Source organism: Suncus etruscus, chromosome 4 (assembly GCF_024139225.1).
Source record: "Suncus etruscus isolate mSunEtr1 chromosome 4, mSunEtr1.pri.cur, whole genome shotgun sequence".
In the NCBI taxonomy this organism is placed as follows: domain Eukaryota; kingdom Metazoa; phylum Chordata; class Mammalia; order Eulipotyphla; family Soricidae; genus Suncus; species Suncus etruscus.
The window spans coordinates 146,184,711-146,211,450 of record NC_064851.1 but is presented as its reverse complement, the minus strand read 5'-3'; the positions used below and the strand labels follow the sequence as shown (position 1 = coordinate 146,211,450).

General features: G+C 44.5%; 1 protein-coding gene across 1 annotated transcript; it reads right to left on the bottom strand.

The window, feature by feature from the left end:
- Nucleotides 1-215: 215 nt before the first annotated feature.
- ERLIN2 (ER lipid raft associated 2) lies at nucleotides 216-26,740 on the bottom strand. The gene is given in 14 exon segments (XM_049771920.1): nucleotides 216-536; nucleotides 1,079-1,158; nucleotide 5,852; nucleotides 6,152-6,240; nucleotides 7,203-7,294; nucleotides 7,822-7,906; nucleotides 8,054-8,119; nucleotides 19,056-19,158; nucleotides 19,161-19,183; nucleotides 19,324-19,385; nucleotides 22,625-22,672; nucleotides 23,745-23,815; nucleotides 25,595-25,751; nucleotides 26,671-26,740. Coding segments are annotated over 13 exon segments (1,062 nt in total). The 5' UTR covers nucleotides 25,736-25,751; nucleotides 26,671-26,740; the 3' UTR covers nucleotides 216-335.

The following is a 26,740-nucleotide window of genomic DNA, read 5'->3' as shown; positions in this document are numbered from 1 at the left end:
TCCCAAAGAAGGGAATACAAATCAGTTGATGGCCACACCCAGCATTTCTCCCACTTCTCAATACCATCCCAATTAAGCCTGAATAAAAGGACTAAAATTAGTGTTTGCAAGTCAAACCCATGAATTTACAAGTCCTATTAGTAGTCACTAAACCCACTTACCTGAATAAAACCCCAAGTCATCAATCCCTGCCCCAAGATTTAAATCCTTTTCTTCTTTTTGCACCACAGTTGGAAGAGCATCAGAGAGGGTACTGTGGGAAGGAGGGGCATCCTGGCTCATAGTTAAAAAATAAAGATTTCTTCAAGTGTCATTTGAGGTTACAGAAAATGTTTTCAGTTTTCATCAGTGTCTGTCTCCAATGGCTCATCTTCTAAACCAAAGCCCAGTTTGTCAGCAAGCCCCTCAAACTCCTTGCCCAGAGCACCTGCAGCATCCACAAACATGGTAGGGATGTCTTTCCCGAAGTAAATTTTACTGTTGGAAGCGATGGCCTTGTACTTCATTAGCTGCAGGTACTCAGGGGTCAGCTTCAGCTGTAAGAAAGGGAGGAATAAAGCCTCAGACAGGAGTCAGAGGAGTTGGAGTCACTTGCTGGGGGGGCCCTTTACCTTTCCCTTGCAGGGCTCTGTCAGATAAATAGGCAGCTCTTGGGGGGGGAGCAAGAACTTAGGCCTTCAAGACAGTGTGTAAACCTTCCATGTTGAACATAAAACCAATACTTGAGGGGCTATAGCAATAGTAGAGCAGGGGTGGCACTTGCCTTGCACAAAGCCAGCCCAGGTTTGAACCCCACACCCCTTATGGTCTCCTGAGCCCCTCCAAGAGTGGTTTTTGAATGCAGAGCCAGGAGAAACCCTCAAGAATCCCTGTGGTGTGGTCCAGAAACAAAGACAAATCTAAAATAAAAACAGCCCCAAATTTTAGTCCAGGAACTCTAAAGAAAAGGCAAGGACTTGGCCTTTACCACACTGGCATCACCCCTTCTCTGGCCAGGGACTGCAGGGGTCCCTGACATCACAACTCACAAGCACATAAGCCCAAGCCCCAATCCACCCAGGCAGCACTGCACCTTTACCTTATTCGCTTCAGCTAATTTCATCGCAGTATAGCATTCAGCGTCAGCCTTGGCCTTCTCCCGGGCCAGAAATGCCGCATCTGTGGGGAAGAAGGCAGTGAGCGAAGTGCAGTTTGTGAGGGGTGCAACGAGTACAGGGACACAAAGACTGGTGGTTGGGGGTCTTCCCCAGATTGTGACCTGGACAGACTGCTTTTTGCTCTGGAATTTGGTTTCCTCATCTGTGAAATGGGAAGCAGGCATTTTTTTTCCAGCGCCACACAATCCACAGGGAGAAGAACCTCCCTCCCTATGGTGGAGGCAAGAGAGAACCAAGTCTGGGGCGATGCTGACTGGACAGTACGTCTGAGTAAGTAGTGAGGATGACCCACCTGACATCAGATTCCCACCCCCCCCACCCCGCCCCAAATCCAGTTTTAGAGATCTATGCCTTGACCCTCTCGTGGAAGCAGAAAAAGCAAGAGAAGCACAAAGAATGTTCTGTCTGTCATCTAAAACCAAATATCATAAACATATCCCTGATCTCATCATTCCAAAGGTTCTAATGAGCGATGTTTCAGTTCTTTCAACTCTGAAACTTGCTTGTGATAGGCAAACTAGCACCTGTCTGGATTAAGGTTGTGGTCTTTTCTGGGCCACACTGGCGGTACTTAGGGGTTGCTCTGGTACAGTGCTCTGGGTCATATTCGATGTGAGGATCAAACCCAGGTCAGCTGTGCTCAAGGCAAGCATCCTACCTGCTGTACTATTATACTGGCCCAAGACCAATTTGTTTGTTTGTTTTGGGTTGCACCTGGTGATGCTCAAGGGTTACTCCTGGCTGGCTATGTGCTCAGAAATCACTCATGACTTGGGGACCACATGAGATGCCAGGAATCAAACCCAGGTCATCCTAGGTCAGACACTATCAAGACTAATCAAGACGAATGCCCTTGCTCTGGCTCCAAGACCAATTTTTTTTTTTTATGTTTTGGGCCACATCTGGTATTTTCAGGGCTTATTCCTGGCTCTGTACTCAGGAATCACTCCTGAAGAATATTTCTAGGAAGCACATATGGTGCTGGGATCTAACCTGTGGCAGGTGCATGCAAGGTAAGTGTCAGTCACACCTACCATACTATTTCTCTGGCCCTGGATTAAGATCTATTTAAAATTATACTTGCAAGTAACATATTTCATTATTCCTGGGTCCGGAGAGATAGCACAACGGTGTTTGCCTTGCAAGCAGCCAATCCAGGACCAAAGGTGGTTGGTTCAAATCCCAGTGTCCAATATGGTCCCCCGTGCCTGCCAGGATCTATTTATGAGCAGACAGCCAGGAGTAATCCCTGAGCACTGCCGGGTGTGGCCCAAAAACTAAAAAAAAAAAAAAACAACAAAAAACATATTTCATTATTCCACTGAGACTAGCTTCCAATTGCCACAAAAGCAAAATTTTTGCTGTTAACTCCTTTGCATGGAGAATAACATTTATGTTGAAAAGTTCAGGTTAAAATGTTGATCTGTAGGGCTGGAGAGATAGCATGGAGGTAGGGCATTTGCCTTGCATGCAGGACAGTGGTTCGAATCCCGGCATCTCATATGGTCCCCTGAGCCTGCCAGGATCAATTTCTGAGCGTAGAGCCAGGAGTAACCCCTGAATGCTGCTGGGTGTGACCCAAAAACAAAACAAAACAAAAAGTTGACTGGTGGGTAAGGGCTTACTGTCCATCCACCCTCAGCAAATGTGTGGGGAGTTGCAATCTGGCTGTGTATTATAGACTCAACTGTCCTTAGCACCTGATGGTGGTTTTCTGAGAAATAAAAAAATGTTATTTTGGAGCTGGAGAGATAGCATGGAGGTAAGGCGTTTGCCTTTCATGCAACCCATATGGTCCCCTGAGCCTGCCAGGAGCGATTTCTGAGCATAGAGCCATAAATAAAATCCTGGCAACCCATATGGTCCCCTGAGCCTGCCAGGAGCGATTTCTGAGCATAGAGCCAGAAATAACCTGAACAAGTCCCGAAGAAGGAGGAGCCACTGCTTTTTCAAATCCTAATTGATGGGTTCCTGCATGGCCTCAACCAAACACAGCTGGACTGAGTACTTTATAGCAAGAAGCTGGGTGTTGACACCTTTATTTTTTTAAAATTTGAGGTGAAGGCTAGAGAGCTAGTACAGTGAGTAGTGCTTGGCTTGAATGCAGGCAAACCAGATTTGATCCCCAGCATCCCATATAATCCCCTGTAACCTACCAGGAATGATTCTAATCGCTAAGCACTACAGGACGGAGGGAGGGAAAGGGAGAGGGAGAAAGATTTAAAATAGTATTTTTGCATCATGCAGTGGCTCAGGGCTACTCTTGGCTGGGTGCCCTGCCATCACTCCTGGGTGGTGGTTGGGGAACCTTATAGACAGGGAATTGTTCCTGGGTCACCTGCATCCAAAGAACATGCTTGACATGTTGAGCATCTTTCCAGCCCTGCTCAGTTTTCAATGGACAAGTACATACATCCTCAAAAGGACACTCACACCAGGCTTACCACCAAAGTACCAATAGCCTTTCTCCATAGTGCACTAAACAAATGTTTCTCAACTGGGCATGTCTGTTTCTATCCCGTTCTGTAGTCAGAATTCAAGTGTTTATTTTACTTGGCCTTTCTCTGGTCCTTCGTTTTATTCTTTTTTTTTTTTTTTTTTTTTTTTTTTTTTTAATTTTGAGCCACACCCAGTGATGCTCAGGGGTTTCTCCTGGTAGGCTCAGGAAACTGTATGGGATACCAGGGCCGGGGATCATGCAAAACAAGCATTTCAAGCTGCTATATTATCTCTCTGGCCCCCTCTTCTTTGATTTATTCTTTATGTTTCATTAGTAAAATCACATGGTATTTATTTACTATCCTTTTTTTTTTATTTTTGGGCCACACACAGCAGTGCTCAGCACTCCTGGCTCTGTCTCAGAAAATTGCTCCTGGCAGGCTTGGGGGTAACCATATGGGATGTCGGGGATCGAACATGGGTCTGTCCCAGTTGGTCTGTGTGCAAGGCAAAAGCCCTACCACTGTGCTATCACTCTGACCCCTACTGTGTATTTTTGTATGAGAATTTGCTTGACATAAGCACCCAAGGAATAGACAGGTAGCTGGTAGGGATGATGTGGGGGCTGAGGGTTAGGTAGGAAAGAGATGATATTCAGGAAAGTCATCTAAGAAAACAGCGGGCGGGTGGCGCTAGAGGTAAGGTGCCTGCCTTGCCTGCGCTAGCCTTGGACGGACCACGGTTCGATCCCCTGGCGTCCCATATGGTCCCCCAAGCCAGGAGCAAACTTCCTGAGCGCATAGCCAGGAGTAACCCCTGAGTGTCAACGGGTGTGGCCCAACAACAACAACAAAAAAAAACAAAACAAAACATCCCTGCAAAGCCCCAGAGATTTTCTTCAAGCCTAGAGCAGATATAGAGGCACATGGGATACAAGGACAGGCTGACCCCCTATGTTTTGTTTTTTATTTGGGGGGGGGGCGGGGGATCCCAGGCCATTAAATCTAGTGGTCCTAGATTGGCATGTTGGGGGCATGAATTGTTGGGCATAAAAGCTCTGCCAGCTGAGTCACACCTCTAGCCTCATGATTCCCATTTTCTTTTTCCCTACTATGCTGAGGCTCCCAGAGGCAAAACTGGCAGTGCATGGGGCTCTACCTGCTTACACTTAGGTGGCCATGTCATGGTGAAGAGTAAAAGGGTCATACCTTGTGGCAAGGAAGGTATGACACCTCTGGCCCCTCAGTTATCTTCCTGACCCATCTTTTTCATCTTTATTGCTTTTTAATCTTATTATTGAATCTTAAAAGTTATATGTGCATGATACAACTACACTGCAGATATATATATATATATATAGTTCTGATCTGTGGTTTATAATTTTATTTTCTTATTTATTTATTTATTTATTTATTTATTTATTTATTTATTTATTTATTGGTTTTTGGGCCACACCCGGCAGCACTCAGGGATTACTCCTGGCTCTATGCTGAGAAATCACTCCTGGCAGGCTCAGGGAACCATATGGGATGACGGAATTCGAACCATCCTCTGCGTCTAGGCAGGGGTCTCAAACTCAATTTACCTGGCGGATGCAGGAGGCAAAGTCGGGGTGATCCTTGAGTGCAAAGCCAGTAGTAAGCCTTGAACATTGGGGGGGTGTGACCCAAACAACTAAAACAAAGCAAAACAAAAAAAGATTCCTCTAGGGCAGGGCCACAAAATGATGTACGGAGGGGCCGTTTGCGGCCCGAGGGCCTGCAAGTTTGAGACCTCTGGTAGGCAAATGCCTTACTGCTGTGCTATATCTCTGGCACCGACACTTTTATTTTCAAAACACTTTAATTTGATGGAGCTTACCATTTTTTTTATTTTTGGGACAATGATGCGGAATTACTCTTGGCAGTGCTTGGGGGACTCTGGGATGAGGGGGATGGAACCTGGGTCAGCTGTGGTCATGGCCAGTGCCCTTACTGCTGTGCTAAACTAACCCAGACCCATAATTGATTAATCTTTTAAAAGTTTTTAGTTCCTTTCAGATTCCTGTTTTCTAATACCTATTGGCACCTAACTCACATTTGTTAAAAGAGTAAATGAAATAAAAATTAAAACTAGGGCCTGGAGAGATAGCACAGTGGTGTTTGCCTTGCAAGCAGCTGATCCATGGACCAAAGGTGATTGGTTTCGAATCCCGGTGTCCCACATGGTCCCTTGTGCCTGCAGGAGCTATTTCTGAGCAGACAGCCAGGAGTAACCCTGAGCACCGCTGGGTGTTGACCCAAAAACCAAAAAAAAAAAAAAAAAAAAAAAAAAAAAAATTAAAACTAGCCTGATCCAAAGTTGAGTTGAAAACAGAGAAAGAGTGATTCTTTCAAGAAATATGTTATATTAAGCTCCCTCTCTCTCCCTCCCTTCACACCTCCCATTCCCTCTCTCCCACTCGGAAAAAAAAAAAAAAAGAAATATGTTATCTTAAATAAGATAAGGAAATGCCTCCTTTACCCCCTTTTCCATAAGGTGGGTTCTAAGAAAATGAGGCAGTGACTTCTGCTCACCTTCAATTCTGAAATCTTCTTCTCGGTTTCCTTCTCCATCACCTTCTGTCCGTAGGTGATTTCTGCTACTTGAGCCACTTTTTCTGCCTCTAAGTCAATAAAGTAGAAAAAAGAAAATCACTCAGAGCTGATATTCCCAATGTTTGATAAAAACACACCTGAAGTCTTCCTCAAACTTCACTATTCCCTTGCTAAGTCTCAAGCCTGGAATTAAGTAGGCATGTGCCAAAGAAAGTCCCTAGTCCAGAAGGCACCATGGTCAGAAACACACCATGCCTATTAAGGCCTGGTCTGCAACTGAGAAGGACACACAGGACAGTCCAAGGGAGGAGGTTCATTCCTCGGAGGACAGTGAGGGGGAGGCCTGGCCTCTCCCCTCAGTCACAGGGATTTCTCCCAGAGGAATATTTAAGAAATTCATCTCTAAAAAAGCTCCTTCCTGCCACGTCATGTGAGGAAGCAGTCAGGTGTGCAGACTAGGAAAGCGGGGAACCATCCAGGTTCTGGAGCCTCCCTGCTACATCTGGACCCCAGACTTCCCTTCTACTTACTAAATGAACATGTTATTTTACCTTCACAGGCTTTCATCTAGAAAAATAAGGTTAGCAATACCACAAGTAAGACAGCTCATACGTGAAAGTTTAGAAAAGTCTCTGACTCAGAAAAATGTTCAGTAACTGTTAGGCATTCTTACTGTAAGTGAAGAACTAGCAAGAGCTCTTTTCACTTAAAAGCTGTGCAAGGTCATACAGCGGGTGAGGCACTTCCTTGCCTTGCATGTGGTTGACCTGGGTTCAATCCCTAGCATCCCATATGGTCCCCCCGAGCAATTCCAAAAGTGATGCCTGAGTACAGAGTCAGGAGTAAGTCCTGAGTACTGTTGGGTGAGGCACCAAAACAAAACAAAAAGTAAAAGCCATACAAACTCCCATCTCTTGTTCTGCATGGCACTTGAGATTCAAAGGATCATGTGGTTGAAGGTGCTTCAGGTTCCCACAAACCCTCCCACCACCCCCAGCCCTTCTTCGGATCCCAGAAACTGTGTTCAGACCAATGAGAGCCTTCTTCCGCTCTGTCTCAGCTTCTTTTTCCACCACCTTCTGTTTCTGGGCTGCAATGAGTAGCTTTGTCTTTTCGCTTTCCCTGTGGGGGTGGGATGGGGTGGGGGGAGAGGTGGGGAAGAGAAGCGTGTAGGTGAACATGGAGGTGGGGGCACTAGGAGAAAAGTTCAGTCTCCCATGGACACAAGTCGCCCTGCCAAGGACTGTTTCTGCTGCCACCCAGAACGCTGTTAAGCTTCCAGGTAAGCAGTGATTGGTGTTAAGACAGCAGCCCGTTTTCTTTTTCTTCCAGAAGAACTCACTTGTGAGAAATAATTTTACTCTAGTAAAAGATGTCTGCCCACCTGTCTTTTATTTGGCACAAGTCATGAAGCATAAACAACCTCCACCACCGCCGACCCTGGGATCTTTCAAAAGTATAACAGCACAGAAGGGCTTCCTCAGAGTCCTTTGTTCCCTGCTCCAGAGCCCAAGTAACTGTCCAATGTCTGCTGTATCTTAAGAGTTGCTGTGTGTTGAGAATGTGGCACTCCAGGAGGGGATCTGCTGTAGCTAAACGAGAGGGGTGTGTGCAAACAGTGGGTTTTGTGGGGACGAGGAGATACTTACATCAGCTCATAATTTCTGCGGATCGACTCTGGGATGTTGGGTTTTGTCACCCGCACGGCCTGGAGAAAGATAAAAACAGCATCAGCTGGGAAGGCCAGGGTGGCCAGGGATTTGAGTAGTTCCCTCTAATCCTCGCTACTCCTGCAGAAAAATAAAAACATCCCAGAATGCAAGGATGTTCCAAGTTGGGGGTGGGGGAGCTGAAGGGTTCACTGTGGCTTACCTGGATGACAAGCCCCCGGGGCCATGGAGGTCAGGTCCTGCTGCAAAGCCAATTTGAGGTTCTCATCAATCTGATCTAGAAGCACAAAAGACAGAAAAGGAAGTGGTTACTATTTGTTGTGTCCGTTTTTAGGATTTACCTGAATGGTGCTCAGGGATTGCTCCCAGCAGTCCGGGGAAGCCATGTGGGGCCAGGATCAAACCCAGAGCCTCACACTCGAGAGGGCAAGTGCTCTTCCTCTGAACCTCACTGTTTACCCTTCTGGGCAGAGTAGAGGGAGATGGGGTACAGGGAGGGAGGACCATAAGCAAAAACACCAGCCTTGAGAATGCAGCTTACTGGCAAAAGGTCTGCCAAGGCAGCAAGATTATCAACAGGGAGAAATCAAGACGCCCTGCAAGACTGGAGCAGTGAGCTACCCAATCCCTCTACATCAGGCAGATGAGTGGATCCTCTCCTGTGGCCTCCAATTAAATCACCAAAGCCAGTAAGATGCCAGCCCTGCCCAACAAGGGCCCAACCTAGGTTGGCGACTTGCAAAGCAAATGCCTTGCTGAATCTCTCCAACCCTCTTTAGCATATTTCTTGTATTATGGCAGCATAAATCTTTCTCTAGATCAGGGTTTCCTCAAGTGGATATTAATATCCCCTGGGAGGAAGGGTGTATGTCAGAATGAGTATTCATGGGTCACAGTAGTCTCTGGGACAAAGGATTTGTTAGCTTAAAGAAAGCAGAGTTCCAGGGGAGCTTTAAGTAATTTTGTTTTCCTAAAATCGGGACAGCCATATACACTTGGGAACTTTTGTGGTTGGGAGAGATAGTACAGTGGATAAGGAGCTTGTGTTGCATGGAGAAGGTCTGGGTTTGATCCCTGGTACCCCACATAATTCCCTGACTTGAGGAGAGCCAGGTGTAAGTTCTGAGCAATACTAGGTGTGGTCCCCAAATGCAAAGCAAAAAGTCTGGGAACCTCTGTTCTAGACAATAGAAGCAAAAAGAGAAGTTAGGTTCCCAGTTTTCATGGAACAGGAAGTGGAATGACTAGGTTTTTTTTTTTTCCTTTTTTGGGTCACACCCTGTGGTGGGTCATCTGTGTTCAAGCAAATGCCCTATTCTTGTGCTATGGCTCCAGCCCCTAGGTTAAGTATTTTGAAAAATTAAAATTTAGTAATTTCAGATGTTTCTATTTTTTTAGTTGTACTTAGAAAAAATTTAAACACCATGGTTACAGGGTTGTTTATAAGTTATTTTTTTTTTCGCCCCACAGACAAGTTGAATTTCAGACATTGCTAAAAGAAAATCAGGACTTTGAGATCAAGGAAAGTCCCAAGGAGGGGTGGGGCTAGTTTACAAGGAGCAAATGAAAATGTAGAATTGAGATCTCCAGGGCTTCCCCCCAGCCACATGCCTGGGCAAGCCAGCGAGGTGGGTCCCCCTGCAGAGCTTGAAGTATCTAGGCTTTCCCCCATTCCCCCATCGGCTCCTTAGGGAGGGTCTGGGGTGGGCTCTGAACTTCCAGCCTCCCAGCTTCTTGAAGGATCTTTTTCCTTCCTGGGAGCCGGGAGTCTCTAGCAGCATGGGGGATTGGCAGGCCTCTGCCATGTCAGAGGCCTTCTTAACCAGGGCCTAGGGGGGGGTGCGGGACTTGGATGACCCCAGCACCCCTCTACCACCTTGCTCCAGATCTCCAGGGCTTCCCCGGGCCACATGCCTGGGCAAGTCAGCGAGGTGGGTCCCTTGGCGGAGCTTGAAGGTACCCTAGACTTTCCCCCATTCCCACTAGGCTCCTTAGGGGGCTCTGAACTTCCGGCCTTCCAGCTTCTTGAAGCAGTCACTGGTAATCTATTACCAGTCTATATTTTCAAAACCGCATGGGGGCGCTACATTAATAGTACTCACTATCATTGAATTATGTTTTTATGTATGCAGAATGTCCATTTTGTACTCTGTCCTTTCACACGCCCCTACAAAAGATCATTTTTCTCTTTAACTCTCTTACCCCTTATCATCATTACTCCACATTTACCCTTTTTTTTTTTTTTTTTTTGGTTTTTGGGCCACACCCTGTGACGCTCAGGGGTTACTCCTGGCTATGCGCTCAGAAGTTGCTCCTGGCTTCTTGGGGGACCATATGGGATGCCGGGGGATAGAACCGCCGGGTCCGTCCTAGGCTAGCGCAGGCAAGGCAGGCACCTTACCTCCAGCGCCACCGCCCCGGCCCACATTTACCCTTTTTAACTTAAGTACTATAGAGTCCTAAGTCATAGACCAAAGTGGTGCCCTGGAGTTAAACCCACCCAACACGTATGTCTTTTCAACATTTTATGTGTTTTCTTTGATGGCTATAACTTTTGCTGAATATTTTCTTATACAGTGACGATTTCCCCCCCCCCCCAATTTTTTAATCTTTTCTTCTCTTTGTGAACTGTAAAATACGGAATTTGGTGAAAGAGTCCCTCAGTTTAATGCTTATGTTTGAACCAAGTCATGGGTATTGTTGGACGTGTTCTTACGCCCCCACATACTCTGATAACGCCACGTGGCTTTATTTCTTATTTGCATAGGCACACTAAAACGGGAAAATACTATACATACAAATAAGTTCTTATCTAATAGAGATGGGAACACACAAATCTTGTAGTGCAATGGGAACTTACACCCTGAACATTGACATAAAGACCTGGCATACGCCTCAGAAGAATGGGCATTCTCCATTCACCCCTGATCTAGGGAAGACATCTACGAAACATCCAAGGTTGTCTATAACATCACCTGGAGGCAATCCTCTACCAGGGAAGACCCTACCGCTGCTCTGACATCGACCTCAAAAGAGACTTCCTTAACACTGAGAAGACTTAACAACAACAATGACCTGCTTACTGGACAGGGCTTTCTGTATTGCCCCTTAATTGTGAGGTGAAACTAGAAGATACTCCACACCAGCCTGACTTCAATGTAGGATGTGCAGATTCCAGGATCTTTAATACAGAAACCTGATGCCAACAATAGAGACTGTGTGAAAAATAAAAACTGTATTGGCACTACAGACAATGACTTGAATAAACTAGTTTGCCTGGAGCCTAGAGTTGGTATTATGCCAGGAAACTTCAGGGATAGGGTCTCCTTGTATTTAGACCAAGGTTTTTCCTTTCCATGTCCCCCATATTTTGGTGGGGCCCATGCAAACAATATTTGCACTCTAACACCGTTTTTACTGTGCTCTTTTGACTAACCCCTTAAAAAAAAAAGGGGGCCGGGCGGTGGGCACTAAAGGTAAGGTGCCTGCCTTACCTGCGCTAGCCTAGGACGGGACCGCGGTTCGATCCCCCGGCATCCCATATGGTCCCCCAAGCCAGGAGCGACTTCTGAGCGCATAGCCAGGAGTAACCCCTGAGCGTCACCGGGTGTGGCCCAAAAACCAAAAAAAAAAAAAAAAAACTCAAACTTTTGATGTTAACTTAAACTAATATGCATGTGCATGAAAATATAAAAAAAATACTATGCCTTCAATGTTTAAGGAGTCACATAAATCTCATGGCTTTAGATTGCTTTGTGTACTGCTAAGAAATGTTATAATGTACTACAATCTGGGGACTTGTGGACAAAGTAATTGTACATGGGTTCTGCCTTATTTTTCTTTTCTTTTTTTTTTTTTTGGTTTTTGGGCCACACCCGGCGGTGCTCAGGGGTTACTCCTGGCTGTCTGCTCAGAAATAGCTTCTGGCAGGCATGGGGGACCATATGGACACCGGGATTCGAACCAACCACCTTTGGTCCTGGATCGGCTGCTTGCAAGGCAAACGCTGCTGTGCTCTCTCTCCGGGGCCCTGACTTATTTTTCTTAATGTTCTTTGACTGTAAGTTCAATATTTAGGCGTCAGCAGGGGGATTTCTTCTGAGAACTCTGTTTATGGGCGATTGTCCTTTCACTGTAACTTTACCTTGTCCTCTTTGCATCATTATTCTCATAATTAAAAATAAAAAATTAATTAAAAAATGTAGAATTTGAATTCGAGTCCATCTTTGTGATGTGTTTTTTTGCTTTGGTCTTGATTGTAATGGTTTAGCACAAGGGCAACCATCTTATCCTGGAACACCAATTCACTGTTTGTTAGTTTGGTTTTTTGGGCCACACCTTGCAGCACTCAGAAATCACTCCTAGCAGGTACGGGGGATCATATGGGATGGTGGATTCAAATTAACTTTGGTCCTGGGTTGGCCTCTTGGAAGGCCCTATTGCTGTGCTTTCTTTCCGCCCGTACTGTTTTTTTGTTTGTTTGTTTGTTGGGTCACATCCGGCAGTGCTCAGGGGTTACTCCTGGCTCTACGCTCAGAAATCGCTCTGGCAGGCTCAGGGGACCATATGGGATGCCAGGTTTCGAACCACCGTTCTTCTGCATGTAAGGCAAATGCCCCACCTCCATGCTATCTCTTCGGCTCCCTCCATCCCGTCCTTTTTAAGGCAAGTAATCAGCCAAAATCAGAGACAGGACCTCCTTAAGGCTATGAACTCTGAAAATGATTCTTAGTGATTACTAACTGCTGGGGATTTTCTGCTAACTGCTAAAATGACCTTGCAATTGTAACCACCTTTCCAACTACTGACATTTTAGCCTGCTTATCTACTTGTGCACACATACTCTAGAAAGGTGTATTCACTCTCTGAAAGGTTTGGAAAAAACTATTATCAAGGCTGCACTTTGCCCTTCCCAGGGTGAACTGCAGTCACTACAAGGCTAATAAAGAATTCCTAACTTAGACTTCGCTGAGTGCTTCCACCCTTGTCACTCTGAGACAACACCGAATCCTATCTCTGGAATTCATTTCTGGCCACTTCCCAGACAACTGAAGGAAGAGCTGCTGCCTTCACTGCCTGGGATTTCAAAGCTCTCCTCCCGACCCAGGAGAGCTGTAGCAAGATTCTGGAAGTGGGGCTAGAGAGATTGTACAAGGGTTAAGGTATCTGTCTTGCAGCACATTGGTGCAATCCCCCGCAAAGCATATGGTCTCTCAAGCACCAAGAATGAGCTATGAGCAGTACCGAGTGTGGGCCCCCAAATGACAAATAAAGTAAAATAAAACCAAAACCAATTTTAGCAACTGTGGAAGGGCACATTTCAATGGACTCACTGTCAGAGGCTGCCTTTCTATCGCCTCAGAGCCACAACACAACAATTCCTTCTGCTCCATACAAACCCACCTGAAGCCCATATCCATCAGTTCCTCTCAGTGAAGTGCTCAAGTTACTTGGTAGCCAAATGAATACACTTGCTTATTATTCTTGGAAGGATTCTCCCATAACCCCACCCCACCCCCATTTTTGGGTCACACTTGGCTTTGTGCTCCTAATGGTGCATGGAGAACCATATAGGAATTTGGTGTTGGAACCTGAGTAAGCCATGTGCAAAGCAAGAACCCTACCTGCTGTACTATCTCTCCATTCACTGGGTAGGACTTTTAAAACAATGTTTCTTTGAAAGTTACACATGTAATACTATTGAAATCACAGCCTCTAACGCAAGAAAAAAAATACCCCCCAAAAGCAACACTCCCCCACTGGACATGGGCCTAAAAATCTAACACCTAGAGATAAACTATGTATCTAGAACAAAATATTCCTGGGGCTGGAGAGATGCAGTAGGGTGCTTGCCTTGTACAAGTCTGAGCATCACCAGGAATGATTCCTTAATGTAGAGTCAGGAATAACCCCTGGGAAATGCTGGGTGTGGCCTCTAAACCAGGAAAAAAAAAAAAGGACATTTCCTATTTTATATACAATTCCAATCAAATTTTTAACTCAAATGATGTGTTCCCACCAACTGTTGATAATAACAGCCCATTTATCATATGAAATGGTATGAGTCAAGGTAAAAAAAACAAAACAAAAACAAACTAGCCTAGGCTAGTACTGAGTGGGAACATCTGGAAGAAATATTTTAAAAGTTAGTTCAGTCATTTTAGTCATAAATTGTTCATTAACCTTATCCCCTCTACTATCTCTCTGTCCCACCTCCTTTTTGTTTTTGGCTCACATCCAGCAAGTGCTTGGGACTACTCCTGGCTCTGTTGTCAGGGGTCCATGTGGTGCTAGGGTTTGAACTGGGGTTAGCAGCATTTCAGAGGAAACACTAACATCTCCACCCAATACTAGCTCTTTGGCCCACTAGTTGTCCTTTCTATATACGAATAGATTTTAACCAAAACTGCTTGCCACCAAGATTGAAATGTAAAAAGAAGTTTTAAGGCAACTATATTTTCAGCTATTATATTCATTAAGTTAACAAGTTTCTCTCTAGTAAGAAGTTTTGTAATGTAAAACGATCTCTATTTTAACTTTCTCTTCATGGAAATTAGAGAAACAAGCCTTTGTTTTAGACACCTTCAAATGTTTCATTTAATGGCACCTTCAATTGTTCATTTAATGGCATAAGTCCTGAAACAATGGCTAGAGAAAAAAATGCATGTTTTGCAAAATCCTTTTAGTTTGAGTTCAAAAGAAAAAAAAATTAGTAGCAAATTTATCAAATATTTCCTTAAAGTATACTGAATCCAAAACCTATCAAATAATTTAGACAAAGTTTCCACTGAAGCAAAATTAAAAAGTGATACTGATGGCTTCCTGAATTTTACTCACAGTGTGAAAGGCTGTTTGCTTAATTAGGCTCATTGGCAACATCAGTGATTCCTCCTTCTGCTGCTCTAAGGAAATGTTCTCAACTCAGGATCCTTTTCATGAATATCCCTAGGGAAAAAATCATCATCCTGTGCTAGTATTAAGAATAGGTATGCTAGTATGGCATTGGAATAAAAAGACACAGCACTCAATGGAAGAAAACTGAGTGCCCAGAAATAAATTGTCACACATACAGAAAACTAATTTACAGCATTGGAGCTAAAGCCTACAAAGGAACAAAGTGTCTCCAATAAATGGTGTTGGAACAACTGAGGAGCCAGAGGCTAAGGTATGAAAAACCAGACCGATACTCCTAATCCCAGATATAAAAATTAACTCAAAATAGACTGAAGACTAGCTTATAAGACCTGAAACCAAAAGATACACAAAAGGAAAAAAACAACAAAATGTTTCTCAGTATTAAGCCTTAGAGATGACCTTCTAAATTTAACTCCAATGGTAAGGAAATAAAAGCAGAACTAAACAAATCAAACTAAAAAGCACACAAAAGAAACTATCTTTGAAGCATCATTTTTTATTTTTTTGGTTTTTGGGCCACACCTGACAGTGCTCAGGGTTACTCCCTCAGAAATAGCTCCTGGCAGGCGATGGGGGGACCACATGGGACGCCGAGATTCGAACCAACCACCCTAGGTTCTGGATTGGCTGCTTGCTAGGCAAACGCCGCTGTGCCATCTCTCCGGCCCCTGAAGCATCTTTTTGAATGGGAACAGATATGTGTAAATCACATGTCCAACAAGAAGTTACTGGAAGAGCCAGAGAAATAGCACAGGGAATATGACACTGAACTGAAATGTGGTTGAGATCCTGCACTGTGTGGTCACCTGAGCACTGCTGGGAGTGATCCTAGCATAGAGCACCACTGGGTGTGGCCCAACCTCAAGACTTTCCAATAAAGGGTAACTAGTCATAAAATATCCAAAAATACATAAAATAACGAAGTTATAATGCCAGCAGCCTGCAGCCACACCATACATCCATCGCCAGAAACAACAGAGATTCAAAATTGAACTCCAAAAATATGATAAGCAGCTTGGAATAGTCAGTCTACAAGCTGAAAACTTTATAGTATTCTCAAAATGGGGAAGGAATGATCCCCCTCACCTTCCTCACACTCCCAGCCATCAGAAAAACCAGTAGCCCCTGCCTATAACATCGCTGGGTAAAGAAAAAGGCTCAACTCTCCAACTAATTTTCCCAAGAAATTATTTTCCTAAGTAGACTAGTCCAGGCCAACAACTCTTGGGCTTCCTAAAATGGGGCAGGGAGATTCTCCTTTCTGCCTGAAGGCATAGCAACCTGCAGCCAAATACCCACTGCCCAAGAAACCCAACCAACTCAACCAGCAACCCATACCACATACCAACTGAAAGGTATCAAACTGCCTACTAGCCCAACAAATCTGATGGGTAAAGCTGCCTGAAAAACCAGCAAGCTCAGTGAACATAAAAAAAATACAGAAAACTCAACTAGCTCCAACCAGTTCAGTAAATCCTTCCACCAACAATTTCACCAATGGCAACATTTATTGTTCACCAGCCTTTATTATCAGGGAAATGCAAGTCAAAATAACAGGTATCACTTCATACCTGTAACAACAGCTCTACTTCAAAAATATAGGGGGGAAAAGGCATAAAACCAAGTGCTGGAGAAAATGTGGAGGGGATGGAACACTCATACACTGCGGTTGGAGGGTGTAAACTGGCGCAGCTGTTGTATTAAAATAGTAAAAAGATGTCTCAAAAGTTAAAAAACAAAATTTTCCTAGACTTTAAACTAAATCTGGGGGATATGGCCCAACTGGCATAACAAATGGCAGACCATGCTTTACTTTCCACTGCATACTCAGCACCCTCATACTTGGGTGTGGCCCCTATAAAAAGAAAAAAATATAAAAGTTGCATTAGCAGCCCCATGTCCATTGCAGCAGTATTTACAATAGCTAAGGCACGGAAACAACCTAAGGACTTATCTCTGGAAAGAAGACGGGATGAAGCTGTAGCACATATACATGATGACATTTTTTTTTTTTTTTTGTTTTTGGGCCACACCCGGTTGACGCTCAGGGGTTACTCCTGGCTATGTGCTCAGAAATCGCCCCTGGCTTGGGGGGGGGACCATATGGGACGCCAGGGGATCGAACCACGGTCCTTCCTTGGCTAGCGCTTGCAAGGCAGACACCTTACCTCCAGCGCCACCTACCCGGCCCCACATGATGACATTCTATTCAGCTCAACAACAATAAAAACCACAATGAAATCTGCCTATTTAAGCATGGCTCTCCCTTTCATCTTACAACAGTTTGAAAAATACTTAGTGAAGGAGCCAGAAAGAGAAAGACAAACACTTCATGACCCCACTCCTGGGTGGTGCATAAAGAAACAAAACACAATAAAATAAAACCATAATCTTTTAGACTATGAAGACCAAATTAGTGGTTACCAGAAGGAAGGGAGCAGGGAGATGAATAAATAGATAAAAGGAGTTAATTCTAGGTGGAGAGAACTATATTTTCTTAGTGTACAGATACTGATTTACAATGATAGATATCTACAACCTTAATGTACTGCTGTAATGCAATGTTACATTTTTTTTTTAAAGGAACATGGTATGAAGAGATAATCCAGGGGTAGGGTGCTTTCCTCGCATGTGACTAACTGAGGAATCCAGCACCCCATCTGGTGCCAAGTACTACTAGCACTGATCCCTGAGCTCAGAACCAGGAGTAAGCCCTGAGCACTGCTGGATGTTGTACTGAAACCACATACTCACAGTCTCTGTCATAAATACAAGTAAAAACTACTGTGCCTTGGTGAAACTTTCATTTACTTTTAGCAAAGGATTTGGAAAGTTCTATCTGCAAGTTTACACAGAACACTTTACAACAAGATAGCTATAAAGAACAGTGAAACAATTTATTCCTTCGCCAAAAGTCAGGTGAAAAGGAACAATAATATATATATTATTCCAATTTTAGTATATGTGCTGCCGAAGCAAGCATAATAATATATATTTTTAAAGATGTGGATCTTGGGGCCAGAGAGGTGGTGTTAGAGGTGAGGTGTCTGCCTAGCAAGCACTAGCCTAGGATGGACTGTGGTTGGATCCCCCATGTCCCCCCATCCATGCCAGGAGCGATTTCTGAGCACATAGCCAGGAGTAACCCTGAGCGTCAATGGGTGTGGACCAAAACCAAAACCAAAACCCAAAAACAAATAAAGATGTGGATCTTGGGACCAAAGCAATAGCACAGTGGGTAGGGCATTTGCCTTGTACAGGGCTGACCCAGGTTTGATACTCTGAATCCCAATGATCCCCCGAGTCTACCAGGAATGACTTCTGAGTGCAGAGCCAAGAGTCACCCCTGAGCACTGCTGGGTGTGGCCCAAAATCAAAAATGAAAAAGAAAAATGAAATTGGCTTCTGGGGTTGGAGAGATAGTACAGTGGGTAAGATGCTTGATTTGCAGGTGGCTGACCCTGGTTTATTCCCTGGCACCCCATATGGCTTTTTGAGTTTGGACCCAGGAAGCTCTGAGCACTGCTGGGTGAGTCCCAAACACCATTAAAAACCAAACCAAACCAAACCAAAACAACAAGCCCCAAAACACAGATCCTTTCCTTTCCTCTCCCTTTGTTTCTAGGTGCTAAGCTGTTCTTGGGACTACTCCCCAGACTTTGCTGAGGATACCAGGGCTCCTTCATGCCATGCTTATGTTCTAGCCTGTAGAGCAATATCCCTGGTTGCTGTTTTTTTTTGTTGTTGTTTTTGGGCCACACCCAGCAGTGCTCAGAGGTTACTCCTGGCTCTGAACACAGAAATTACTTCTGGCAGGCTCAGGGGACCATATGGGTTGCTGGGAATTAAACTCAGGTTGGTTGCCTGTAAGGCAAATGCCCTAACTTCTGTGCTATTACTTCAGCCCCTAACCCATATATATTTTTTTATTTATTTATTTTTAATATTTTATTTAAACATCTTGATTACAAACATGTCCTAACCCATATTTTAAAATATGGGAATGGTGAACTGGATCATCTCTCAAGTGCTTCTAGAACTCACCTTATCCATTCTAGCCCTCTGATTCAGAAGTGAGTCTTCTAGGACCCTGTTAGTTCTGTGTTCAATGCCCAAACACTCTTAATGATCTTTCCCAATAAAACATCGTCTGGAAATCTCTTTGTGGTGAGCCCCTGAGACAGAAATTCTCACCATTCATGTCTAATAGCACCCATCCTCAGTAGTGGGAAGCTCAGAACTGCATTGTGGGGACAAGAAAGTCTGCTAAGGTATGTTGTAGCTGAAAGGTTTCTTACCAAACAGCTCAATGTAGACCTCTTGAAGCGTTATGGACACTGCAGAATTGGTTCACTCGTGATGGATCTTGTTGAAGATAAGGGCCTTGTCGTAGTCGGCAGTGTGTAGTTCTTCACTATGTCGTACACTGAGGAGGGAATAGAAGGGTGCAGAGTTAAGAAAAAACAGGACTTTAAGGCTTTCCTAGACATCATAGTCCTGCTCAGAGTTATTAGTGGCAGGATAGGGGAAAAAAAACTGGTGTGAGGGCGAGCTGGGAAGTCGTACCTGCATTTGGGACCAGAAAGTTCACGACTTCAATTCTGTCAAAGTAGATCATCACACCACCACTATGGAAGGAAGATGGACAGAGAAGTCACCAATAAGCTCTGAGATACAGTGTGGTCTCTTCAGTGATGGCAGATGTGTGATTTGACCAAAAAGGCAGAGAAGAGTTTATGGGAGCAGAGAAGGCACATCCAGATTACCAACCAAGAGATCATCGGGCTTATAGTAAGAATACTATCTCTTGAGAAGTCATTTCTCCTTAAAAAATATCTTCACAAAGACAAAAGGAGACTTCTGGAGTGCAAGTGAACAAATATATACCTTTTAAATCAGCAATGCCGTTGGTGGAAAAGCAACTGATTGCTGGGCTTTTGAAGATGTATAGAGTTAAGGCATAGGCCTTGCATGTAGCTGAACCTGTCTCAACACTGGTACTACAAGGTTCCCTGAGCATTGCTGGATGCAGCTTGGAGGCCCCCAGCTTTGCACCAGACCATATCCTAGGCCTTCGATTTGCAATCCTTGTTGGCTGAGAATTGCCAGGAGCTCTATCTCATAAAAAGAAGACAACTGGAGAGACCGCACAGTGGTAGGGCATTTGTCTTGCATGCAGGAGAAATGGTGGTTTAAATCCCAGCATCCCATATGGTCCCCCTGGCCTGCCAGGAGCAATTTCTGAACACGAGCCAGGAGTAACTCAAAACCCACCTCCCCCCCAAAAGAAAGAAAGAAAACCTACCTTCCCCCAAAAAGAAAGAAAGGAAGGAAGGAAGGAAGGAAGAAAAGAAAGAAAAGGGAAAAAAAAGAAAAATAAAGAAGGAAACTATCAGGAAATAACTAAAAAAGGGAAAGGAGTAACCCAAAACCCAATACCCCCAAAAGAAAAGAAAGAAAAAGAAAAAGAAAGAAAAAGAAAAGAAAGAACGAAAGAAGGCAACTATCAGGAAATAACTAAAAGAGGGAAAGAGTAACCCAAAACCCAACACCCCTGAAAGAAAGAAAAGAAAGAAAGAGGAAAGAAAGAAGGAAGGAAGGAAGGAAGAAAGAAAGAAAGAGGGGCCCGGGCGGTGGCGCTAACGGTAAGGTGCCTGCCTTGCCTGTGCTAGCCTGGACGGACCGCGGTTCGATCCCCCGGTGTCCCATATGGTCCCCAAGCCAGGAGCAACTTCTGAGCACATAGCCCAGGAGTAGCCCCTGAGCATTACCGGGTGTGGCCCCCCCCCCAAAAAAAAAAAAAAAGTCTTGGGGCCGGGCGGTGGCGCTGGAGGTAAGGTGCCTGCCTTGCCTGCGCTAGCCTAGGACGGACCGCGGTTCGATCCCCCGGCATCCCATATGGTCCCCCAAGAAGCCAGGAGCAACTTCTGAGCGCATAGCCAGGAGTAACCCCTGAGCGTCACAGGGTGTGGCCCAAAAACAAAAAACAAAAAACAAAAAAAAAAAAAAAAGAGAAAGAAAGAAAAAAAAGAAAGAAAGAAAGAAAGAAAGAAAGGAAAGAAAGAAAGAAAGAAAGAAAGAAAGAAAGAAAGAAAAAGAAAAGAAGAAAGAAAGAAAGAAAGAAAGAAAGAAAGAAAAGAAGGCAACTATCAGGAAATAACTAAAAACGGGAAAGGAAAGATGACTGAAATTTCATGGTCAAGAATTTCTCACTTTGTACCCTCACAATAGTTCAGCGCTTTCCTTCCCCAAATCTTCATTATTTAATGGTAAGGCACTTGACTTTCATGTGACCAACTGGGCTCACATGTGATGCTGGGAATTGAAACAGGGTTGGCTGAGAGCAAGGAAAGTGCCCTGACTGCTGTACTATCTCTCCAACCCTAACAAAGGTGAATTGAAAGGAAGCCATTGGGTGGGACCCAAATTTGACTGAACTGAAAAAGGAAGACACTAGAGTTTGTTCTCTTTCCACAAATCAAGACGAAAGATCACTGAGACATAGCAAGGTAGCAGCCTACCAGGCCCAAAGAGAAGCCAGACCTGCTGCCACATTGAGTCTGGACTCAGTTTCTGGAACTGTGATAGTGACAGTCTGGGAGGACTAAGACTGATAGCAAAATAAAGGGCAGCATGAGTCCAATGGGTGTTGGTAGCAGTTGCCCAAGTTGCATTTCTTCCTTTTTATTTTTTTGATCCACATCCAGTGTTCAGGACTTACTCTGGGCTCTGCACTCAGGTCTCCTGCAGGAATTAGGGGATCATATTAAGTGCTAGTGATTAAACATGAAGGCAAGTAACCTACCTGCTCTACTATCTCTCCACAGTTACCTTTGTGGGAGTAACAAAGGGGCTACGAAAAAAAAGGAGAAAAGATGAAGCTGGCCTGATTGGAAGCCACACAGGTGGCAGAATGGCCACAACAGCCCATGTTGTACACATGTGGCTACGAAAACAGATCCTGCTCAGAGCGGAGAGATAACATGGAGGTAGGCTGTTTGGTTTGCATGCAGAAGGACGGTGGTTGGAATCCTGTCATCCAATATGGTCCCCCGAGCCTGCCAGGAGTAACCTGAGTGCAGCCAGGTGTGACCCAAAAACCAAAACCAAACAAAAAAAAGAGCCATTATTCTTTTAAGTCCCTTTCCAAATACCCCACCCCCACCCCCAAATACAGCTACTCCCTGCTATCATCCTGTGGGGTATCCAGATTGAGGATCGTCTGCTTTCTCATGTTATCTGAACTTAATCTAATCCAGTAGAGACCCTGTTAGCTTTCAACCTATTTTAGTGATCTTTTTTTTTTTTTTTTTAATTTCCTGCCCTTAGGGTTACCTCTTCCTTTTAGGACATTCTTCAAATTAGTAAAGCTAAAATTAACTTCCTGTCATTTATCTGCTGTAGCCTTGGTAAGGCTTCCCTTCTAATAGGAAAGGTCTATACTTTGGTGCCAAATAATAACAGTACAGCAGGGAAGACACTTGCCTTGCAGGTGGTTGACCCAGGTTCCATCTCTGGCATCTCATATGGTTCCGCAAATACTGCCAGGATTAATTTCTTAGTTCAGAGCTGGGAGTAAGCCCTGAGCACTATAGGTATAAGCCAGAAACCAAAAAATAAAAGTAGATGAAAAGGAAAAGTCTGCATTTCTTAGTGTGGCATTCAAGATCTTCCCAAATTCGTTGGGATTTTTTTTTTTCTATGATACTCCACCACTTAGTCAAAGCAGAATCTAGGGGCTCAGTGGGCAAGAACTTGATAAAATCACTCAGGAGTATCGACTTTTCACTGCCTTTTTAGTGATAGAAGCCAGCCAGACACCCTGCCACTTCTTAGGAGATGAAAAGCTTTGTTTTGGGCATCTTACCTAGTCCCACAAGGCACATTCTTCACCTCATCTGTCTGGAGTGTGGGTCTGGAAATGAAGGAGATATACAGCACAGCGACATGAGCAGTGGCTAGCAAAGTAACTTTCTAAAAACATTTTGGGGTAGCATAAACCTTTGTTAAGTCTTTAGTGTGAGACTAAACCAAGCAAGGAAACACACCATGGCTGATGGAGCTGAACCAATCTATGAATAAGCTGAGAAATAGTGGCTGAGTGCAAACAACCCTCTACCTCTTCCACTTACTAGTTCTGAAACTGCAAACTAAGGTAACCTGTCTCAGCCTGTAACAATAGCTAGAAAAAACGTGCATGAGGGCACCATCAAGTAGAGTAAATGTGGGAGAAACTGACAGGGAATAGCTGAATGAGGGAACTCAGAAGCCCTTCCAGAAACCTTATTCTTTTTTTTTTTTTTTGGTATTTGGGCCATACCCGGCGGTGTTCAGGGGTTACTCCTGGCTGTCTGCTCAGAAATAGCTCCTGGCAGGCACGGGGGACCGTATGGGACACCGGGATTCGAACCAACCACCTTTGGTCCTGGATCGCTGCTTGCAAGGCAAACGCCGCTGTGCTATCTCTCTGGGCCCCAGAAACCTTATTCTTAGTAGCTAACTAGACTTCCAAGATGTCTAAGTTAGCAGGGCATTACTTCAAACTCAACTGACCCAAATCCCCTTTTAGTTGTTATTTTTCCTGGATAGATTCAACTTTCCTCTACCCTCCCAAAAGCTGTTTCTCATCTTTAAAGTCCAACTAAGAATCAGCAAAATGATCTCATTTGTCTCCTATTGCAGCCTGTGACTTAAGCTGACAGACCACACCCTCCTATTTTCTCCTCTTGTTACACTCAGAACAGATTCTTCTCTGGCTCTGAAGTGAAGAAGTAACTGTTAGCTGGGGATGACAGGCCAAGGCAAAGACCCCACTCAACTATTTCAATCACTTAATAAAAGTCTATAGTAAATCACCAGAACTTTCCTTAAAGAGATTAAAAGATAAATTAGCCTTACATCACACTAAAAAGGCACCATATTCATTCAATAGCTAAATAATTCCAAATCATGTGTTAACCAACATCCCACAATTGCTGTCAGTAAACCAGACCACAGCAGCCAGGTATACCTGCACAGATTTATACGATGTGATGAAAGGGAGCATGAGATGGAAACCCTGGGCCGCTGGTAGAAAGTCAGAAGGGCACCACCTCTGCAGATTAGGGAGAAAGAGATAGATTTAGTAAGGCAAGAAGAGCTATGGAAACAATCTTGTTCAGGTCCATTTTTTTCTTCAGCTCCAGGAAAAAAAAATTTTTGGGGGGTGGGGCCCATACCCAATGATGCTCAGGTGTCACTCCTGGTTCTGCACTCAGGAATTACTTTTGGTGTTGCTTGGGAGACCATATGGGATATTGGGGATTGAACTCAGGTCTGCTGCATGCAAGGCAAATGCCCTTCCGGCTATATATCATTCAGGCCCCAGCCACAGAAACTGATAGTGACATGTGCCACAGCTCACTGATCCTCTCAACTGAACCCCAATATTTGAGGATCTGACAAGACAACATAAAATCATTAGTCATACTTTTGCTGCAAGAAAAATAAACAGATGTGGGGTCAGAGCTATAGTACAATGGGTAGGATGCTTGCCTTGCAACACAGCCAAACCGGGTTCAATCCTGGTCATCTCATGTTACCTGAGCACCACCAGGAGTGTTTCCTCAGTGCAGAGGGCAGGTATGGCCCCTGGAAGGGGTTTAATAGGAAGACAGGTTAAATGGACTAATTACAGAAGAGTCCCTGTCTGTACTTAAGAGAAGTCTGCTTTAAAATTTTTTTCATTTTTTATTGTTTTATTAAATCACCCTGATAGTTACAAATTTGCTTATGGTAGAGTTTCGGTCATGAAATGTTCCAATACCCATCCCTCCACCAGTGTGTATTTCTTGCCACCAAGGTCCTGTGCATCCTCCCCCAAACTTCCAGGGCAGACAATTTTCTTTCTTTTTTTCCTTTTTGGCACTGTGGTTTGCAATATTGTTACTGAAAGGAATCACTTTATGAGGAAGTCTGTTTTACTTTGTCATATCCCCTGAGCTTGCAGCAATCCATTACTGGCAGTTAAACCCAGTAATACTAAGAATCAGCTATCAATTAACTGCACTAATGCTGTATTTCTGTGACACGAACAATCAAAAGAATAATTTTAAGCACACCTTATAAATCATTTAGATAATTCCTCTGGCAGTGCTACTCCATATATAGGAATAATAAAATTTTCAGAAGCCTTTTGGGGGGGACATATAATAAGGTAATGAGGAAAAGTAATTAATAAATAGGAAACTCAGAGTTTTAGAACTTGTTGTAGGCAACCTAGAAGTAAGCAGAAATAAGACATATACATGAAAGGGTTCATAGATCCAAATGACTGGTTAAGGGTACTGAATGGAAAGAAACCCAAGATTTTTAAGTATTTCTCTGTCAAATTAAGAAGTCAAAGGTACTTGTTTTTTTTTTTTTTTTTTAAAGGAGCAACAAGGGGCTGGAATGAAAGCAGATAATCCTTAATTATTTGCTTTAGGTTTTGTATCTAAATCTTGATACACACTGAACAACCACCATCCATGGCAGCAACTTAGAAAGCTTCCTATAGTTACATTTATATATGTCCAAGTACATTATGTGCATATCTATAATTCCCTCCCAGTGTCACTGACAAAAGTGCAATGTGAAAAACTTTAATCAATGAAGTATTAACACATTACCCAGGGGATTCTTGTGTGTGTGTGTGTGTGTGTGTGTGTTTTGGGTTACACCTAGCTCTCCGCTCAGCAATTATTCCTGGCTTGGAGACTGTGCTTTGCATGGGATGCAAAGGATCACACCCGGATAGGCAAACAAGCGCCCTAACTGCTGTATTATTTCTCCAAACTCGGAAAGTGATATTTTTCACAGGAAACTGAGAGTTTTCCCCTATCTCACCTTACCTGTAATATACCCCAATATGTCCCTCTTCAATTTTGTGCACAGATGAGAAGATAGATGCACAACAAAAACTCACAGCCACGGCCACAATTGCTCCCAGCTGAGCCATCGGGGAAACCTTTATCCTAGGGGAAAAAAGACAGAGGAAAATGTGTGTGATTTGACACGCAGAGAGAGCAAAGCTCTGTGGGCTGGGGAAGCTTACCAAACTCAGCTCCCTCCACGCGGACCTTGCTAGGAGAGAAGGCAGTGGTAGCTACATACAGCTCTGGCTCCTTTACTCTGCCTACACACTAGGGCAGTGGAAGTTCCCACCTCCTTGAGGAGGAGGTGGAAATACCAGATGCAGCCTTGGCCCAAGGAAGGGAGTGCCAACTAACTGGGCTATGTGGCTCAGAAAGAACACAGCCTTCTCTTCCTGTGAACACGCAAGTGCTGTCATTGGAAACACTTCGGAGGAGAAAGAAAAAAAAAAAAAAAAGCAGAGGCAGCTGCGAAATGCTGACACCCCCCATCCCAAAATTACAGAGGATGTCAAATGCCAAGCAAGCTGTTGCGGCTATGTAATTCTGGTCAGAGCCTTCCCAGTTCTTAATTGCCTGCCATTTCAAAGGGGAAACCAGTAGTCACTCCTTCCAGGGCCTGGAGCCACCGTGACCGCCTACAAACATGCTCCAAGGTGGGCTAGGCTGCTGTGGCCCTCCATCCAATTCCCAGGTATTCCTTAACAGAGCAGAAATGATTCTGTCCGACCTCCAGACTTCCTCGCCCTCCCTTCCTCCCGCAGAGTTGCGTGCTCTGCAACCCTGGCAATTGCAACTGCTCTAGCAGCACCAGGCGATTGCTTGCTGGCCGGCTGGCTTGCTTCCCCGGGTCCCACTGCAAACCAGGCCCTGGCATTGCAGGCTGCACGAGTGACCGGGCAGAGGGAGGAAGGGGGGCTTTTTTTTTTTTTTTTAGGGAGCTGTAACCCGGCCCCGGGATGCGCTGACAGGTAGGGGGGACCACCGTACCAGGCCGTCTCTCCCTCCAGGCGCTCCGTACCCGTCTGAACCCCCGGCCAAAACGCAGAAACCGCCACACCCCTTCGCACACGCGACGACGACTTCCGGCC